The 20,334-nt window shown below is 41.2% G+C and overlaps 2 protein-coding genes across 4 annotated transcripts; both read right to left on the bottom strand.

Annotated features, from left to right (window-relative positions):
- Positions 1-2,945: 2,945 nt before the first annotated feature.
- On the bottom strand, positions 2,946-11,652 carry LOC306997607 (transmembrane 4 L6 family member 1). Its single transcript, XM_079610955.1, has 7 exons — positions 11,424-11,652; positions 7,870-8,013; positions 7,398-7,589; positions 6,898-6,966; positions 6,632-6,786; positions 3,971-4,163; positions 2,946-3,478 (listed from the first exon to the last, which is right to left on the bottom strand). Exons 3-7 carry the CDS (start codon positions 7,572-7,574, stop codon positions 3,464-3,466), a joined length of 609 nt encoding a protein of 202 aa, XP_079467081.1. The 5' UTR covers positions 7,575-7,589; positions 7,870-8,013; positions 11,424-11,652; the 3' UTR covers positions 2,946-3,463.
- A 1,045-nt stretch (positions 11,653-12,697) lies between these two features.
- rnf168 (ring finger protein 168) lies at positions 12,698-19,843 on the bottom strand. Of its 3 annotated transcripts, none has more exons than XM_079610952.1 (7): positions 19,740-19,843; positions 18,731-19,130; positions 18,570-18,640; positions 15,380-15,550; positions 14,641-14,732; positions 14,434-14,509; positions 12,698-13,896 (listed from the first exon to the last, which is right to left on the bottom strand). In XM_079610952.1, exons 2-7 carry the CDS (start codon positions 19,062-19,064, stop codon positions 13,207-13,209), a joined length of 1,434 nt encoding a protein of 477 aa, XP_079467078.1. In that variant the 5' UTR covers positions 19,065-19,130; positions 19,740-19,843; the 3' UTR covers positions 12,698-13,206. The 3 variants fall into 3 exon arrangements, with proteins under 3 accessions (XP_079467078.1, XP_079467080.1, XP_079467079.1); XM_079610954.1 differs by having other exon boundaries at positions 12,877-13,896; positions 19,732-19,843; XM_079610953.1 differs by having other exon boundaries at positions 12,877-13,896; positions 19,736-19,832.
- Between the last annotated feature and the right edge of the window lie 491 nt (positions 19,844-20,334).

Raw genomic sequence — 20,334 nt, 5'->3', positions numbered from 1 at the left:
GTTGACCTGATTGGTTACAGGGTAGTTTGTGACGTCAGAAACACCAGCGATTTCAAAGCGTGTTTTTGAGACTGTATTTGGTTCACTGCAGTTTTAAGCAGAAAATACTCAGCAATGCTGTCGACTTATGAATTTACACATGATTTATCTTAAACTTTGATCGGTTTCCGGGCTGGAGGACGGATGAGCGAGGAAACGAGGAAGCATCAATTTGAGTATTGAGAAGCGCCACGATGTACGTTCAACGGTTAGAGAATACCCATAATGCACTGCAAGAGTCACTGGTCAAATGAATTTGTCTCTCCAGAAGATGGCGCCCGCAGCCATACATCTATTTTCCGAACCGCTGGTCCAATGTGGCTACAGCATAATAATATACAGGTATAAATTCATTTTAAATGATTATTAAATTGTTTAATTAAGGTTTATACATAGTTTGCATGGCAAGAGTTTAAAGGGGTCATATAATGGTACATGCACTTTTACAAGTTGATTGCACTGAAATGTGTGTTGGCAGTGCCTGTACACAACCATCACATAATGATAAAAATCCATCCAGTGTTTTTTTTTTTATCTCCTTATATGTTTTCCCCTGTCTCAGATCGAGCTGTCTGACGTCACACGGTCGCTCGCCCCTCCCACGACTGTTAATTGACATCAGCGTTTCAACACAGACCCCTGAGAGAGCTGTCATCATAGTCCGCCATTGTTGATACGCTGGAGCAGAATGGCGTCTCAGCGATTGTGGTGTTCTGCTCTCGGGTGTAATAACGAACACAGCAGTCATTTTGATGTTCCTAAATCCGAAGTTTTGTTTTCGAAGGGAATATTCCCCACGATCAACGTCAATGCTTTCATGTTTGCGCGAATCATTTCTCACCAGACTGCTTAATAAACGTGGGTCAGTAGTTTTGCTAAGAAGCTGCTCCTAAAAAAAGAATCGGTACCAACTATTCGTGTTCCTGCTGCACCTCCAGAAGAAGTGAGTGTAAAGTTTTGTTCATCACTGACAAGCCTACATTTACCGAAAAAAAGTTTTTTATGACCATTAGCTGTAACATCAATCAGTTAATGAATTAACGTATCATCAGTGAACACATAGCTTTCGTATCAGAGCCCGTCTACGGAGAGCCTGGCCACTCCTATTGTACCGAATTTTGGTTGTAGTTCCACCAGAGTTCCACTGGGGGCGATCGCCCATGAGTGCAAAATGAATGGGAGTCTATGGAGCTAGACGGCTAAATGTGTCTCTTTCACCCGATTGCCGTTGAGAAATCTCAGATTTGATTGTAGGTTTGGCAAGTTCAACATGGGTTATAGTTCTAAAGTTGAATGAACGAGTACTTATGTCCTTTCGATTTCTTACAGGTTGAGTTGTTGTTGCCCATAACACGCTAGCATTCTGCTAATGAGAATGATTGCTAATGATTGGTCAGTGAAGGACTGATTACGACCAGAGATACCGCTTGATGGCGTCGTGGCATCCGAAGCGGGACCAGAATGTCTTCTAGCAAAAACATGTGTTTACCTGTGTCCGCTGTGTTGTCGATGCCTCGAGAGAAAAAAAAGTGTAGAGCGCGAAAGCACCACAGTGACTGAAGGATTGCCGTAAAGCAGTATCTCTGGTCGTACGATGTGTATGACGTCATTGACATTTTAAAAGACTTTTTAAAGCAAATAAGTGACTCTAAAAAAATCTAACACCCAGCAATGTGCAATTTCTTTGCATCTCCTTTCGAATACAACATTCAAATTACTAGACAAAAAATTATATCCTGAGAAGAGTGGATTTTGAGGGGTATAGCTCCATAGACCTCCATTCATTCTGCACTCGTCCTGTGAGCGCCCTCATGTGGAGCCAGAGTGGAACTGCAACCAGTCAGAAGCCGGAAGTTTACTGAGTGGCAGTTCTCCCCTTATTAGACATTCTCTGGTTCATATCTCACTACTCTAACGTTACCCTCCCAGTACATACAAAGTACTGAATTACGTTATCCAACGATTCAGAAACGTCCTGTTCGAGCCTTAATTGTCGAACTTCTTCTGGGTCGTCATCTTGTTCTGGGTCCGACTCCGGTTCAAATTGATACGGTTGCACAGATGTGTCCTCAGAGACTCCCGTTGCCATTCTTTCTCCAAAATATACCCTCAACTGTTGTCCTGGCAACACTCCACGTGTGTTGTGTCAAAACGCCCCACAGAACAGAGGGGCGGGGTGAGCAAAGCTCATTATCATTTAAAGACACATGCACTTAAATGGCGTGCTGAAAACAGAGCTGTTTTTGACCAGGTAAAATTTGTGTTTTCTTACAATACTAATGAGAATTTTTAATTAAAGTATATTACAAACTTCTCATTTAGACCCTAAAGAATCATATTAACTTGTACAAAAAATATGACACCTTTAAGATAAATACTACTGGAGCTGACAGTTTGCTAAGTTTCGAATGATTAACAGCAAACACAAACTATGCAAAAGCGGCAGCCCTTCTGGCGAACTCAGTGTCTAAATTCACGCACTCATTTCACAATTTGTGGCCTATATAGCAAAAATGTACTACAATACATACTATTTTAGAGGCTGCTCACTGAAGCGTCAATGGCTCGAGCTTGAAGGTCCAGCCACACACTAACTCTACACATAACCCTATCTCTAAACCTAATAAAGTCAAACTCCATCCAGAGAGGCAGCTGGACATCATTCGGCTCTGCAGTGAGAACCACAGACATATTATGGATGGAAATATGCTGCCCTCTTGTGGCCACTAAAGCAGCTTTAAATATGCTGAGGTCATAAGTCTGTCCAACACTGTTGTGTCAGATGTCTGTGAATGAGGGTTTATCGGTTTTATGAACAACACACAGTTTCGCAGGCTGAATTATGAACAGAATCGACCATATTATAAATCAAAAGCATTTTTTTGTGAAATGTGTTTTTTTTTCTTGAAAAGTGTGCTGCTTGCATTTTTTATTAAAATACATTTAATGAATTCTGAATTATTTTACACACAGAATCGCTCATACAATTCGATCAATTATATTTTAATATTATAGAAATCAACAATAAATAGAACATCTATTAACACTCAGCATTTCAGTATTAACAAAACTATATAAACTCAGTGTTTTATCACATACATATATTAAATTACTCACATTCCTACAGTGTATATACAGATTAAAGTGCGTTCTGAGAATATATCACATTATATTAGTCACATATATATATATATATTTTTTAAATAGCTTATTTATATTTGTCCAGCATTCTGCTGAACCAGCTGAGCAACAGGCACATGGATGGTGTAAAAGATTCAGGGTTGTGAAAACTAACTTTCCTAATCCACTTCTCATTTCTATTTTTTCTCGGTTTAAAATAAGTTAAGTAGTCATAGCTGACAGTTATGACCCCCAAAAATATCATTCTCACATGAAGATGAAAATAATAGATCCTCTAGTCATTTCAAGCAGGAACAACCTAAAAAGAGAGAAACAAAAGTGATTCATGTTTTTTTAATGCTGTATAAAATGCAAAATTGCTATAAATTGCTATAAAAATGCAATTACCTTATCTTTAGAAAATTAAAATATACTTTAAAATAATTTCTATGGAAACTTCTATGTCATGCATTTAAAAACATTCGTAATTACACATTTGTAATGATGACGTATAGTATATTAAAAATAAATTAACTTTAAGTAATATCAAGTACTGTTAGTCAACGCATTATAATATGTGTACTTCAAAGCACTAAAACAATTATTTAAAATGTGAAACTTTTCATTTGACATTGTTACAAAGTGCATTTAAAAGTGTCCTATGTGTTAAGAGTCGTGAAAGTGAACTCTTTTTAATACACTTAAGTGACTTATTTCATTAATATTATATTACAGTTTTTTATTTTATTTTTTATATGCACTGAAGATTTGAAGTACACTACAAGGGAAGGCTCTTTGTAAACATGTGTACCTTATTCTTGCAGAAGCCCGGTCCAAACATGAACTCCAGTGCGGCGGTGAGGAGATGCAGAGCGCAGAAGACGAGCTCGAGGCCACTCGCTGCCATGAGGACAGAGAAGAGGACGGTGTTCCAGATCACGACACCTCGAGGCTCCAGACAGGCCGATGCCCATCGCTCCGGATCGTACAGGTAAAGGATCTCTCTGCATCAACAGACAGAGGATCACGGTCATCACTTATTTTCATGATCTATCATTATGCTGTGACAATGTCAACTGTTGCGACCCAGGCTAATTGGAAAAACATGCATGGCGACATTTCTGCTAAATGATATTACGTCGCATCTCGCACGTTTTGCGATAACTTTCAAAGTGAACATTCCTGTCCGAGAATGTAGTCGTAACCCTATCCCTACCCCTAAACCTAACTCAAAACTTGAGTACTTGGAAATGATAGGAGAATAACACTGATGTAGAAGCACCTAACCCTGGTTGTAAGCCAAAACTTGACATAAACTGTAAACTTGTCCCTCAAATCTGATTGGTCGATTGGAATGTTGATCCGGGAACATGTTGAACTTGGTGAAATCACGTTCACCCTCGTGTTTTGCTCTCCATCGCAGTATTATATCCGGTGAGTATACCGAGCAAGAGTACCGTGTCAGAAAAGCCATACATTTGGAGCTGATTATGTGATGCAAAAGTATAAAAAGTGTTTTAAGGTCATATTGTGCAAAGAACCATGCAAAAAGTCTTAATTATATTCGGTATAATCATAATTTCTATGTGAAAAAATAAATAAAAAACGTTGCCGTTTTACTGCCTTCAGCTTTCATTTCATTACCGCTAGAAACTGCAGTGATTTGTATTTATTGGTACACATTTTCACTTTTCCGTAACCTACACTTGCACATAGATAGCATCTAAGCGAACACAGGAACTGAAAGCCACTTTTTGATATCAGGTGGGAAAATCAACAAAGCTTTTTGTTATGTAATACTTTATAAGGGTAACTGTCGCCAAAATTGAACCTAGGCTCTTTTTGTTAATCTTCCCGAGTCAAACTTCCGCGTAAAAGCATAATTAATAATAATAATAATAATTTGTTAAATTTATATAGCGCTTTTTCTGAGACCTCAAAGCGCTTTACATAGAAAGGGGGGGAATCTCCTCAACCACCACCAATGTGTAGCATCCACCTGGATGATGCGACGGCAGCCATATTGCGCCAGAACGCCCACCACACACCAGCTTACTGGTGGAGAAGAGACAGTGATGAAGCCAATCAGTATACATGTATGGGGATGATTAGGAGGCCATGATGGACAGAGGCCACTGGGCATAAATTGGCCAGGATGCCAGGGTTACACCCCTACTCTTTCGAAAGACATCCTGGGATTTTTAGTGACCACAGAGTGTCAGGACCTCGGTTTAACGTCTCATCCGAAGGACGGTGCTCTTTGTCAGTGTAGTTTCCCCATTACTACACTGGGGTGTTAGGACCCACACAGACCACAGGGTGAGCGCCTCCTGCTGGCCTCACTAACACCTCTACCAGCAGCAACCTGGATTTCCCAGAAGGTCTCCCATCCAGGTACTAACCAGACTCAGCCCTGCTTAGCTTCAGCGGGCAACCGGTCTTGGGCTACAGGGTGACATGGCTGCTGGCCAATTAGAATGGAAACGCCACTTTTAAGATTGACCGTATTTTCGTTTTAGCTCAAAATGCCTTTTGAATGGGAGTGCTAGTGGCACTTCTATGATAGCATCAAAATCGCTATATTTAAACGCTAAGAAGGCTCGACACAACATGAAACTGTGCTTGAAGTATCACCAGCGGCTCTACACATGAACTCCAGCATTGACTACATAGTTTGTGGACACAGAGTTTACCAAAACGAAAGGTTTTGTACGACTCACTTTATCAGTTAGTGTTTCCGGTGGATGGTCAGTCAAAAGTAGTCGATCTCCGAATGCAACATAATGAACTGATTACATATGAGGAAATGTCATGAACTTGTAAATTCAATGAAAAGCATGATAACTTAGAATTGGAAACAAGCTTAAGGAGCTTTCCATCTTTACTCTCCTCATGTTACGTTGCATTCGGATATTGACTACTTTTGACTGACAAAATTCCAGCCACCGGAAACACTAACTGATAAAGTGAGTCGTACAAAACCTTTCGTTTTGGTAAACTCTGTGTCCACAAACTATGTAGTCAATGCTGGAGTTCATGTGTAGAGCCGCTGGTGATACTTCAAGCACAGTTTCATGTTGTGTCGAGCCTTCTTAGCGTTTAAATATAGCGATTTTGAAGCTGATTTAGAAGTGCCACTAGCACTCCCATTCAAAAGGCTTTTTTACAGAAAACGAACATACGGTCAATCTCAAAAGTGGCGTTTCCATTCTAATTATGCTTTTACACGAATGTTTGACTCGGGCAGATGAACAAAAAGAGCCTAGTTTCAATTTTGGCAACAGTTACCCTTTAACATTTAATTGAACTCACAAAAGTCTGTCGGCCACATCAGGATTGTTTCACGTCTGATTTGTTTCTCAGTGAAATAACTATACCAATGTTTATGATTTTGGCTCCTGAATAAATAACAGCAAGTTACCGCTTTTTGTAAACACGGTGAAAGAATATAACAATCTCAGGCCTTACTCACCCACTTTTGACTTGTTTTAATGGCCGTTCCCACTTTAGGCCTTCAGTGCCATTGTGTAAACAGAGGGGTCCCAGCGTCAGCCCTATCCCACTGACCACGAAACACAACCCCGCGGCCACAATAGCCAAACACGTGTACCCCAACTTACGCAAAACCTGGACACGCGACAAGAAACATTTGTTCAGTGATTTGACAAGATATTTGTTCAAAGCGTCATTATGATGATAATGGTTGAAAAAAAACCTAATGCATAACTGTTGTCTTACCTCAGCTGTAAAATAACAGCATCCTGTCTTTTCGTAGTGTGTTGTGAAGCCTCGAGCTGCCACAAGCACCTGACAAAACACACAACAGTCATCAGAGCAATCTTGTTTGACGTAAAATACAATTGCGTCATGTGACAGTGAAACCCCACTGATGATTCTGCATTATGATCTGAAACAGTTCAAGACAAAAAGGACAAAATCTCTTTCAAATGAGGATGTTGAAACCAGAACAATAACAAACCCTTATTGAGGAACAACTACAGTATTTCGAACAATACCCGTTCTTGTCTTCGGACAACTTTGATTAACTTTTTTTGATCCACTACTGTATATTGTTGTGTATATGTTAAGTGCATATATTAACTTATTAAGTTAATTATTGATTAGTGCATTTCAGCATTTGAATAAAATGTCACTATAATGATATTGAACAGTATCAGATCTCCTATACAACCAATAAAGGACTAGAAAAGCTTCACGATAGTGTAATGAAAACCCACCAGAAGGCCAGACGCCCATATCCCCGAGCACCACATGGCCTCTCTGGTCACATGACGCTCGGTCAGGTACTGAGACTTCATGTCTGGGAACAGCAGAAGCACGTTTGCCACCATGCAGACGATGGCTACAGGGATCAGGGCCATTCCCACACACCTGGAGCAGTGACCGACACACATCTCAGCACAGGGATCCTGCATGAACACAACATCAGACGTTACTCTTCACTTTGTCTTTGCTGAATCCACTTTATCCAGATCGCTGTTTCGTAACTATATACGCTGCGTCATTTCATTGCATTAGATAACGAAACATTTTGCAATGATTATCAACTGGTGATTTTTAGTGGGTGTAAAAGACTCCTCAAGTTTACACAGGTGTTTAGCAGAGGTGAGGCTCATCACATTAACTAGCAATATTTTTATGCTCAAGTAGGTACTTTCTGGACTCTTTGAAATAATGAAAAAGGCCTACCTGTTGACAGACTGTAGAATATAGTTTCAGGATGAGTGTTTTCTGGGATGCTCCGACGAGTCTTCAGTCGTGATTGAGCATTCAAGTGTTGGGATGAGGAACTTCCACTGCTTAAATACAGATGAGTGTTTCCTACCCACGTTTCTGTGACACACACAGGCACAGCCAGATGAGGATGTTGAAACCTAACTGACCAAAACTGCCGTTTGTGTTACAAATACAATAAGCTCTCCTTTGTTATATTAGTTAACATGAACTGACTATACGCAATATATTTTTACAGCATTTATTAAGCTTCGTTTATTGTATTTATTAAAACTGTTCATGTTGCAGTTCACAGAGCATTAATTAATGTTAAAAAACACAACTTTTAATTGTATAGGTTATTTGTAAATGTAGAAATTAACATTAAGTGAGATTATTAAATGCTGTAGAAGTAGTTCATTGTAGTTTATGGTAACTAATACTAATATTAACTAATTAAACCTTATCCAATGACAACCAAACACTGATTTGTTTATAGAAAAGAAAAAAAAAGAAATGACAGTGAACACTGTGAAATAAAGCAGACAAAACAACAAATCAAGAGTGGCCAGTTGCATAAACTGCTTAAAGTCTTAAAAGATAGTCATCTAATTTTTTTTCTTTAAGACTGGTTCTAACTTCAGTGTTCATATTATTATAAATTATGAATACCAAACATGTTCTAATGGCTATCATCTTTCATAAACTATAAAATATCATATTAATTAAAAATAAAAGGCCACTTATTGTAAGTACACTTAAACAGAGTACACTTGTGTACTGTACTTTTTTTCCACAAGCGATGGCTTCTGAAGCAAAATGGGTTTATACTGTGCTGATTTGATTATGCTTTTGTGTCCTTTTTTAAGTTTGGAAGCTGCAGTCCCCATTCATTTTATTTGCATAGAATAGAGTGACTAGTCGTCTAAAAGTTCCCCTTCGTCAGTCACTTCGAGTAAGTGTAGAGTAGACTGACGAATGGGGATCGCTTGCGAGAGCCAATCTACTTTGATTGAATTAAACGAGCCAATGCAGATTGGCATGCGATAATTGCACCAGCTGCTGTGCATCGCGGCGCGAGCATCCTTGTCTTTCGCTTCGGAGCCAGACGGTGAATGCTGTTTCTGTCTCCTGCAAGATCTTCTACGGTAATTTCGAGTCTCTGCGAGGAAGCCTCAGTGTTTGGTGTTGGTGTGACGTCGTGATCTGTCCTGTCAACGGTTGTGAGCAAAAACAGCTGTTTTCACAGCTTCGTTGGTTCGGAGGGCGTGACAGCGAGTGAGTGCTCACACAGGATTGCACTATTCCCCTGTGTAGCCGCGGCTATCCCCCTGTGCATTTCAGCACCTCAGAGCACTTCTGAAAGAGCTAACATGATCTCTCTGCGTCTGTGTCAAGATGTCATTCAGATCATGTTTCTCTGGATGCGGCCAATGTTTGACTCCAGCTGACGGGCATGATCGCTGTATCACGTGCTTGGACTATAGGCACGATGAATTGGCGCTCATGGATGACTCATGTTCTCATTGCGGGAACATGATCATCGCGGCGTTACGGTCGTGACTCTGTTACCTCAAAAGAGGTGGAGCCCCTTCTCTTATTCCCCGATCTAGCGCTTCTGCCCAGCAGAAGTAGTCTACTTCAGTTAATAGCCTTGGTGACCTGAGGATCACAGTGAGAGGGAACCCTCTGAGCCAGTCTCCTCGGGCCCCTCACTCCTCTACAATGCTTCCCGCGGAGCCTCCAAGAGAGCGCGCTGGGCCGTCCGCGGCGGTCCCAGTCGTTTCTTTTGGAGCTCCACCGGATAAACAAATGTTTATTTTGTTTATCACCGGTCAGTGTTGAACTGCTTGAGTACAATCAAGAGCAGGAGCAGGACAGCGGTCCCACTGAAACTTTTTCAGAGGCTCCTGGGGCATATGGCATAATGCCGCTCGGATTGCTTCATATGAGACCGCTCCAGCACTGGCTTCATGGCCGAGTCCCGAGATGGGCGTGGCAGAGCAGCACGTACCGGGTGCACGTCACCCCGCACTCAGGGTGCACCTTCAGCCCGTGGTCGGACCCTTTATTTCCACGGGCAAGTGTCCAGGCATGCTGTGGTCTTCACAGATGCCTCTGCCACCGGCTGGGGGGAGGGGGGGAACGTACAATGGACAAACAGTTTCAGGTCTGTGGACGGGGCCTCAACTGCATTGGCACATGAATTGCCTTGAGTTGCTCACGGTAGACTTTCCGTGGTCCGTACGAACAGCACTGCGACCGTTGCGTACATCAACCGTCAAGGTGGTCTACGCTCCCGCCGCATGTCGCAACTCGCCCACCATCTTCTCCTATGGGGTCAGAAGCATCTGAGGTCGCTTCGTGCCATTCACATCCCTGGCGTGCTCAACAGCCTACGCTTCTGGGAGAGTGTCGTCTCCATCCCGAGGTGGTCCAGCTGATATGGGACTTCTTCGGAGCCGCTCAGATAGATCTGTTTGCCTCTCCGGACTCGAACCATTGCCAGTTGTTTTATTCCCTGACCAAGGGGACCCTCGGCACGGGATGCACTGGCGCACAGCTGGCCCAGGGGCCTGCGCAAGGATGTGTTTCCCCTAGTGAGCCTTCTCGCACAGACTCTGTGCAATGTCAGGGAGGACAAGGAGCAGGTCTTGTTAGTTGTGCCATATTGGCCCAACCGGACCTGGTTCCCAGAACTCATGCTCCTCGCGACAGCACCTCCTTGGCCCATTCCTCTGATCAAGGACCTGCTCTATGGCACCCGCGTCCAGACCTTTGGAAACTCCATGTCTGATCCCTGGATGGGACACGGAGGTTCTAGGTGACCTACCCCAGGCGGTGGTAGACACCCTCACTTCTGCTAGAGCTCTCTCAACGAGGCGCCTCTATGCTCTGAAGTGGAACCTGTTCGTTGAATGGTGTTCTTCCCACCGGGACGACCCACTGAAGATGTCCGATCAGTCGTGCTTTCTTTCCTGCAAGATGGGTTGGAGCGAAGGCTGTCTCCCTCCACCCTCAAAGTGTATGTTGCCGCTATTGCCGCACATCTCGATGCAGTTGAAGGTAAGTCATTGGGAAAGCATGACCTGATCATCAGGCTCCTAATAATGCGTTTTAGAAAATATATATTTTGTGCATTTTTCATAACAATAAATATATTGCCCTTCAGCAATAATCTGCCAAGTGTCTGCTTTAAAAACAGGCGAAACTTAAGTCTGTGCTCCAAAACATTCAAGATTTACAAAAGTTTAAGTTCGAAACGTCATTTTCAGGTACAAGCTCAAATCAGTGATTAACAGGTAAGACATGGATCATAACGATTACATAAATTCATAAGTACCATAAAATTCCATATTCACTGTAATGCACGCCAAATGTTATTGCTTGGGTTTGAATGCGTAGTTTGTAACATCTGCACAATAATATTCGCACGATTTTGTGCCCTTTCTTTGACATGATCTGATATCCGAGACGCTTTGTTCCTCAGTGGTTGCGTGCAATAACTGGAAGCAAACTGTATGACCAACCTATGATGCAGTTCTGTTGCATGTCACAGTCAGCGAGCTCACAAGACAGTTCATGACTCAAGCTGCGGCCAGGGGATTTTTGTGCCTGTCAAACCAGCAACTGCAGAATTATTAGAATGCTTAATAATTTTATCTGAAAATGTTACTACTGAACTTGAAAGAAATCATATTCTCCTTTGTTAACCACAACTTTAGGTTGCCACCATAAGGGAACATGTTCCGCTTTCAATATTCAATTCTTCAAGTCGGCATGAGATCAAAATAAGCCTGATTTACTTATTCTCATTGTGAATAATTATCATTTAAGTGGGGTCATTTTTAAGAAGTCTCTTATGTTCACCAAGGTTGCATTCATTTGATCAAGTACATTATTTCCATTCAATTTGCTGACTTCACCTTTACAAAGCAAATATCACTGCACACTTAAAATAGAATCCATTCAAACCACCATATAGAGTTGATTGGCTAATGTGGGATATTATACCTCTATAAAGTCCTGGGGGGAGGGGGGGATATTACTCATGCTGTGCGCACAAGACTGAACTGGGAAGTGCTGCAACCAACTTCAAACCAACAATATGGGAAATACTAAAAGAAGACCATAACAGGCAAGACTTCGACAGTCTGGTTCACTGATCATCTGACAGACTTTTCCCCATATTTCACATGACATTTCCGCCGATAATACTTCTCAAAATGCAGTGCTTTAGCCATCCTTATGTAGAGAGAAACAAAAAAACACTCATGTCAAGTCATGACAGTGCAGATCAGTTATGCCAACGCTTTCCTCTTTAAAACAGATGCGAGTCACATTAGCATTCTTGAAACTTAAGATTACAGAAAAATACGAATCAATTCAATCTCATACATTTTCACAACTAATCATATTTTAACAGTTCATACTTTTTAACTGAATAAATAGATTTAAATGGAAGCTTGTTTCTGCCACAGAATAAAAAATAAAAAAGGCAATTGCAACATTTTATCTCACAAATCTGACCTTTTTTCACAATTCACAATTTTGATTTATAACCTCGCAATTGCGAGTTGTAACGTCACGATTCTGACCAAACAAGTCAGAATTGAAAGATATAAACTCACAATTCTGACTTTTTCCCCCGCAACTGCGAGTTCTGTGATATACAGTAAACGCGCAATTTTGTATCTTTTTTATTCCGTACCGGAAACAAGCTCACATAGATGTATGCTAATTCTAAGCAATTTGATTAAATGCATTTTGAAAATATTATTTAAATACAAAATAGATTTTTTTTGACTGCAGAAATCTATGGGTTTATTAAAACTGTGTACCCCAAATAAATTTAAATTTGTTAAGAAATTAAAATACCTAAATCTTAAATTTCGGCCTAAATATGTATTTATTGTGTGTAATAACCACAAGATCGTTGCCTTTAGCTTTTTGCTTGTCAAATAACCACATGACAACAAAAACAAAATTCTGTAAAGTAATCTTTTCTTTATTTTAATCAAATTGAAAATGCCTGCAAATGCTTACAAAATGAGTTTCTTCTGCAGCACTCACACGATTTCAATCTAGTCATGACTTTATAAACGCTTATAAAACGAAAACCATTCCGAAACCGTCATGACTTTACAGTATGAACCTCTCTGGAAAGGCACTGAGGGAGTATGAGCAGAAACCGAACAAGATAACCGAACGTGGCTACACGGCGTCCTCTAGTAGCGGCGCGGCGCCTGCTAACATCTGTTTCGAGTCTGTGGGGGGCGTTTGAGAAAGCAGATCAGAGCAGCAGAAGACCGTTCAGCTGCTCATGTTGGGGAACATCTCCGTAAGGGTGGTCTGCTTCGCCGCCTTCTTCAAGCTAGTCGGGACCGTTGTTGAAGGAGAAGACGCAGGGCTTTTCCCAGGGGTCACTCCCACTGTTCCAGACAGTCTCTTTTCAGTTTTCCCCTCGTCCCTGCATCCCGCGCTGTTCCTAGCGGCCGACCACGGCGTGCTAATGTTCTTTATCGTACTCTCCTCATCTGGGTTTGTGCTTGTGGAAGCTGTAGTGCTTTTTTGCCGGAGCGGATAGCTATTGGCTGAACCCTTCCTGCGGTCCACGGCGATTTGGCGGTTCAGGTCTCTCTGGAGTTGCATCGCCATTCTTCGGTCCTCCTCTTCCTGGTGCCAGCGACTCCGTAAGGTCTCCTCGTGCCACGCCAATTCAGACAGAAAAGGGCTGTCGACTGAAAAAGGAGATTCGCACCGCGGAGAAGAACACGGCCTCTTAGTGTGTAGATCCGCTTCACTCTGGAGATCGGTCTCTGAACTCTTCCTTTTCGAAGAGCTGCTGTTAGGACTGTTAAAAACAAAAGTGTGTTCTGAGCAGCTGGGAGTGAAGCTGGAGGTGGAGGGTTTCCCGTTGTAGTCCGGCACATGCACGGCCTGTTTAACCGTGTCCTCCACAGACGGTGCTGTGAGGGCTTTTGGAGGGCTCAGAATGTTCTCCTGAGAAAAAAAAGGAATATTTATAATCTTTCAAATTAAACTATGCGTTTTATCTTCCACTAAGCATGCACTTTGCACACGCACTACTGTAAAAGGTTTTTGTCACTTTGTGTGAAAGACATCTATAATGTTACAACATATTTTGGTAAAAAAAAAAATGCTGTTCTTTTTAACTTTGTTTTCATCAAAGAGTCCTTAAAAAATATCCACACATATTAACTGTTTTCAACATTGGTAATAATAATAATACAAGTTTATTGAGCATCAAATCATCATATTAGAATGATTTCTGGAGGATCATGTGACACTGAAGACTGCTGAAAATTCAGCTTTGCCATCACAGGAACAATTTCTATTATCAAACATTAAAATAGAAAACAGGCGTTAAGTAAAATGTTACCAAAAAACGTTATCTTCACTAAAATTCACTCAGTACAAATACAACTGATACAAATGTGGCATGTATGATCTCAAAACCATCATTATTTCCTTTGTAATGCTATAATTTATGAGAGGAGAAGACATCTTTAAAATCACCTTATTAGCCGTTAGAGAGGAGTCTGGGCTGCTGTCAGAACTGCTCGGCTGTTTATGAGGCACTGGACGCAAAAACCTGACATAAAGGAGAATGGAGTGCATTAGAAAAACCCTCTTTCGTTGTGGTCTTTCAATCCTTTCAACAATAACCAGGCCTGAAAAGACGAGTTATATTAATGATATACGGGGGCTCAACAGCAGACTCACTTCTCAATGTCCCCCTTTGGTTTTGTTTTCTTAGCTGGCGTAGCATCAGTAGGTTTGACGACCCACGGTGATTCAGAGATCGGTCCTGAATTCTGCAAAAAACAGCATTGCATCATCCCGATTGCGGCGTTTTCTTCTCAAAAGAAAGAACCGATTCTGAACTGGCTGAAATGAGTCATCAGTAATTCCAGTCTTGCTTTCAGCTCAAACTAATGAAGGTGTGTAACACATCTGCATAATGCCTGCCTGTTGTCTTCATTGGCTGCCTGTGAACAATGTCTACTTTCACCATAACACATTGTAGTTGTAGTTGAGGCCTTGAAGAATGGTGTTGTTGAAATGACAAGACGCTATTTTCTGCACTGTGAAGGCAAATCTACTTCAAAAGGACTTGGACTCAGGCTCAAATTGATATGGTAAAACACTGATAAATGATACTTTATATTTAGCTTTTCTAAATGATGCTGTCACTCAGTAGGGTTCGGCTAGTTTGGCATCCAATTTTAATTTGTTGATACCGATGAACTTATATTCGCATAAATTATAAGGTTGGGTAACAATGCTTAAGGCTGAGATTGACAAATGCAGTCAATGCTTCAATGTGTGTAAACAGGAAATTAGATTATGTACACGTCCTCCTGTTACACTCAGACAGTCCAAATGTCTGTCGTCAGATTTTATTGTTGTTTTGACAGTCCTGACTGTGACGCGTCTCGCGACCTCTGATGTGTGACCTCACCAGCTCTTGGCTGAGCAGTCTGGCCAGCTTCTCATCGTTCTCCAGCTGTTGCTCTTCATGTCTCCTCCTCTCCTCCGCCATGCGCTCCTCCTCCTCAGCCAGGAGGCGCTGGATGTACTCCTCACTGGCTCTCCGCTCGGCTTCCTCCAGAGCTCGCTTCTCCTCCACGAGCTGCTCAAAACAAAGAGACCAGATGATGACCGCCAGCCAGCATTCACAACAACTAAACACCATTAACAAATTCTGATTTTATTTGCACTAAAAAGGACAATGTGCAAACTAGAGATGGTAAATGGTAAATGGACTGCATTTATATAGCGCTTTCACAGACCCAATGGCCACCAAAGCGCTTTACAATATTGCCTCACATTCACCCATTCACTCACTCAATCATACTAGAGTTCTCAACGGGTCGGGTCGGCCCGACAAACCCGACGGGACCCGCGGGGTCGGGCCGGGTTCGGGTCGAAAATATAAGCAAATGACTCGGGTCGGGTCGGACCTCGGGCTTAATCTAATCCGCTCAGTGAAAAAAATAAAATAAATCATTTATTAATCATCGCTGCTGTTCACCGTAAAGAAAGTCTGGCTGCTGCGTGTAACGTGGCGTGCATCATGGAGAGGGGTGGGGGCAGACCTGACGCCGCTGCGTGCGCGCCTTTAGCCTGGAGAAGAAGATGGAGTTGGTGAAAAGTGAACTTGCCGCAGGTGAATTCACCATCGCTACTACAGGAGTGGGAAATCAGAGGTCTGGAAAGTGTTTGGACTGGTGCTGGATTCTGATGGAAATTCTACAGGTTATGTACAGCCCGCCCGCCCGCTGGCTGGGTACATGTTTGAGTTCTTTTTATTTATTATTGTTTGAAGATTTTTATGTAGACTAAGGCATATTTATATAGCCTATTTATATATTTAAAGTTTATTGTTTCAGTTGTTTGTATTGTTAAAAGGCGTGGACATTAAAGGTTGATTTGAATTCCCGTCTGCTGGTCATAACGTGTATGAGAAAAAAAATAAAAAATACACGGCCGTCGGGCCGCGGGCCGGGTTCGGGCAGATAATTCATGTTGATGTGTCGGGTTTGTTCGGGTCCGGGCTTTAAAAGCCACGGGCCGGGTCGGGTCGGGTTGTAATTTTCAGGCCCGTTGAGAACTCTAATTCATACACCGACGGCGGTGTCAGCCATGCAAGGCGATCCAGCTCGTCGGGAGCAGCTGGGGTTAGGTGTCTTGCTCAAGGACACCTCGACACTTGGTCAGGTGGAACCGGGGATTGAACCACCAACCTTCCGGTTTGTAGACAATCTACATGAACCACTGTCGCCCAGATGAGCGAGACTCTTCGACAAGAAGTTGATTAAACGATACTTCTGCAGCTAATCGACTAAATACTAGGCATTTAGCTACATTTTTTATACAGTTTACATGTTTTACCTTATATTTTTACAAAGGCTATGTTTAAATTACAGTCATGTTAAGCATTTTAGAAAATGAAACTTAATATTATATTTAAAAAAGTGTATTTCTACAGCAGAAGTTTTTAGTGGGATTCAGTATAGGAGGGGGGGAGGGGTGTTAGACTAGTCGATTGCAAAATTTATGTGAATCTTTTTAAAATGTTATAGTAATGAATAAAAAAAGGCTTTTTACATTTTTTCTAAATTCAAGTACCTTGGCCTCATGTGTTTTTTGCAAGTTCAACTGTCCCATTTCTATCTTGTGCTCTATAACAATAACTATATTAGCATCCACACCGACACACAATATCGTTCTGATTATCCTAAGCGCGCTGCAGTTTTATCGTCTGCCACTTTAAATGCTCGAGCTCTTTAAAACGGATTTGATTCGGATTGGCTGTCGATCGTTAATCAGCTGGAAAAAAATTCTTCTAAAAACTTGATTACCGTATTTTCCGGACTATGAGTCACTTTTTTTCATAATTTGGCTGGCCCTGCGACTTATAGTCGGGTGCGACTTGTATATCAAAATTAATTCATACTGACTGAGATGAACCAAGAGAAAGCATTACCGTCTACAGCCGCGAGAGGGCGCTCTAGTTGGAGAGTTGTTCAGAAGCAACACAGAGGAAGAACTCAATGGATTCAGTGTTGTGGGATGAGATCGTGGGAGCTTGGTGAACTTGCTTACCGGTAACTTGTTGGACTCACTGGCTAATGTTAATTTAGCCTATTCAGCCTCCCAGGTATATGTTCTTTATGCTATTGTGCAGCTGAATAACTGTTAATGTGTTACGTTAACATGCCAGACACATATTCAGTCTGTTGTTCTGTGTGCTTTTGTGTAGTTGAGTAACTTGCCTTTCCAGATTAAATGTCTGTTCTTGGTCTTGGATTTTTGTGACATACATTTCTAAATAAATGTGACTTATAGTCCAGTGCGACTTATATATGTTTTTTTCCTCTTCATGACGTATTTTTTGACTGATGCGATTTATACTCCGGAAACGACTTTACATTGGGGGGAGTTTATGAGTAGACTTGAACTTAGTGCTGGAAACCCAATGCACAGGACAATAATGACACCAGAATAAAAATATTCATGATTCTGAAAATACAGAATTATTTAAGACAAACTTGCTTGCACTCTCTAACTATATATATATATTTTAAATACTTTAGGCCACTATTTACTGATAACATAAGACATTTGACATGATCAGGATCCACAAATATTCCCTCATTGCATTATTATACATTATAAATAGTAATGACAATAAAACTCTGTAAACTTAATTTTTTTCCTCACACAATAATTTTAATTTTGGGTGAAATATACACAATACATATTGTATTGTGATACGATATATTGTTACACCCCTAATAATACTACTAATAATAATACATCTTGTGTAATTATGTGTATGAACAACTATAAATATTATGTGATTTGAACAACTATAAATAGTATGTGCTTTGAACAACTATAAATATAAAATCAGATCTTTTCTAAAATTCCATTGCAGAAATGTTGGAACCAGGATTCTGTTCTGAGCAGGAAAGGACAGGACAGACAAACAAAAACCATTGTGTTGTTGGCAGAACAACAATGTAAACATGCGATGGCAGTCTGTAATGTGCATTCATGGAGGCCCACCTGCCATTTCAGTGACAGCTGGCTAAAAATCCACCACATCTTAACAGAGCGAGTCGAGACCATCGTGAATCTCTCACCTTGCTGATCTGGTCCTCGTACTCTTTCCTCACCTCTCCTGGCTGACATACTCGAGGTCTTGAAATCAGCACTGGAGGGGGAGAGGGGGGGAGAAAGTGATTAATCAATGCTTTATGCATTACCATGAAACGGTTATGTAGCGCATACGGCTTCAGCATACCAGCATCATCACAATCATCAATCCCCTGCACTCTCCGCTCGCACTGAGCGGGGAAAGCGTCCTGTATGCGTCTCCACAGCTCAATGTTGACCAAGGTCTTGTTCCGGCCGTTGAGTCGTGCCCAAGTGGACACACGCTTTCGGCAAAGCGGACAGCACATGTTGGACTTGTCCACGGTTTCCAGAAAGCAGGGTTTGCAGAACGTGTGCGTGCAGGGAAGAGTGACCGGCTCCAGGAATATGTCCAGACAGACCGGACAGAGGCAGTCTGAGCGCTCAAGACCCCCGGAGCTTTCCTCAACCGGACCCGTGTCCACTTCAGACACAGGCGGCATTCTGCGGCCGGTCAATGATGATCCTCTCTCTCTCTCTCAGCTTCTACAGCAGCATATGACAGTCAGCTGAAAGACAACAACAACAACGTGAAAAGCCTCATCTAAAACACTGTATTACCCTGACATGTACTACATTAGATCCAGGGTTTCCACCACCAAAGCACAGCTGCAGGTTTTGTACATAGAAACTATAGAAAACATGTAGTTGCATTAGATAACATTAAATCTAATGTAAATATCTACATATGAGGTGCTTAATCATATCAACAAATCAATTATTCAGTAAGCATCCGCAAACCTGCACTTCAAATTGTTACTAGCCTGCATCAAATAGTTATGTTGTTAAATAGTGTGTTCATCATCAGCAACATTAACTTAACCAGTGGGAATTTTACCACGAGACATCCAAAAAGGCTTCTTTTATAAACTATTGTCAATAAAACATATATTCAGAATACGTCCAAATGAACTATAGATTATTTTATTCAAGTTCTTATGCTAACCCGTAACGTTATCTGAATGCTAGCAACTTTTTTTTTTAGCAGTGTGATTGTTGTGAGGGTAAAATTAAGGTAAACCTTTGATTGAAGTACGTGACGTCTCTGTTGCTATATGGTTTATTAATGCGAATGTCAGAAGAATTACAAATATTACAATTTACACTTACTTACTTACTTGCTTGCTTGTTTCTTTACTTACTGACTAGGCCCCAAAATCCCGGGAAATTTTGCGCCCGCCTCCTCGCGCATGTGAAGCCATGAGCGCCAGTGTCAGAGTGTAATTCCAAAATAAAAGTCCTTCGGTTTTATTATGCACCTCAAACTGGATTCCGGCCGGGGACCCCAAGTGGGGTTCAGTCGAGAGTTCAACATAACAGTGTGAAAGTGTAAAAATAAATAAATACAAAAATGAGATTAAACTAACTAAATATATGTAATACAATAAATACAACTTTGATTAAAATAAGTATCGATTAAAATAGATAATTAGTATGTACAGCACAGTAATATAGTGAGCAGAAAAACGTAATAGCAAAGGAGAAACGAAATATTTTCCAAAAACTATTTTACTCATATTCATGATATTCATTTTCACAGCATTTAAATTTTTTATGTGGGGTCCATCGCACCAGGGTGATCATATGTGTTGGTCCATGCATCTAAAAAAGAAAACTTTTGCTAGTTAGCTTGGTACCAGATGGATGGATATAATAAGGCAACTATTAAAAAATAATAGATAACTATAGAAAAACATATCATCAATGTTTGTT

This window comes from Phoxinus phoxinus, assembly GCF_949152265.1.
Source record: "Phoxinus phoxinus genome assembly, chromosome: 4".
In the NCBI taxonomy this organism is placed as follows: domain Eukaryota; kingdom Metazoa; phylum Chordata; class Actinopteri; order Cypriniformes; family Leuciscidae; genus Phoxinus; species Phoxinus phoxinus.
This window is presented reverse-complemented; position numbering and strand designations above follow the sequence as displayed.

Excerpts from the sequence above, each read along its gene's own strand:
- LOC306997607 (XM_079610955.1), bottom strand. The coding sequence starts at position 7,574 with ATGTGTGTCGGTCACTGCTCCAGGTGTGTGGGAATGGCCCTGATCCCT. Across the intron at positions 6,967-7,397 it reads TATGGGCGTCTGGCCTTCTG|GTGCTTGTGGCAGCTCGAGG; the intron begins GTGGGTTTTCAT and ends GTGTTTTGTCAG. Across the intron at positions 6,787-6,897 it reads GCTGTTATTTTACAGCTGAG|GTTTTGCGTAAGTTGGGGTA; the intron begins GTAAGACAACAG and ends TCGCGTGTCCAG.
- rnf168 (XM_079610952.1), bottom strand. The coding sequence starts at position 19,064 with ATGCCGCCTGTGTCTGAAGTGGACACGGGTCCGGTTGAGGAAAGCTCC. Across the intron at positions 18,641-18,730 it reads TGATGATTGTGATGATGCTG|TGCTGATTTCAAGACCTCGA; the intron begins GTATGCTGAAGC and ends CTCCCCCTCCAG. Across the intron at positions 13,897-14,433 it reads CCTCTCTAACGGCTAATAAG|GAGAACATTCTGAGCCCTCC; the intron begins GTGATTTTAAAG and ends TTTTTTTCTCAG.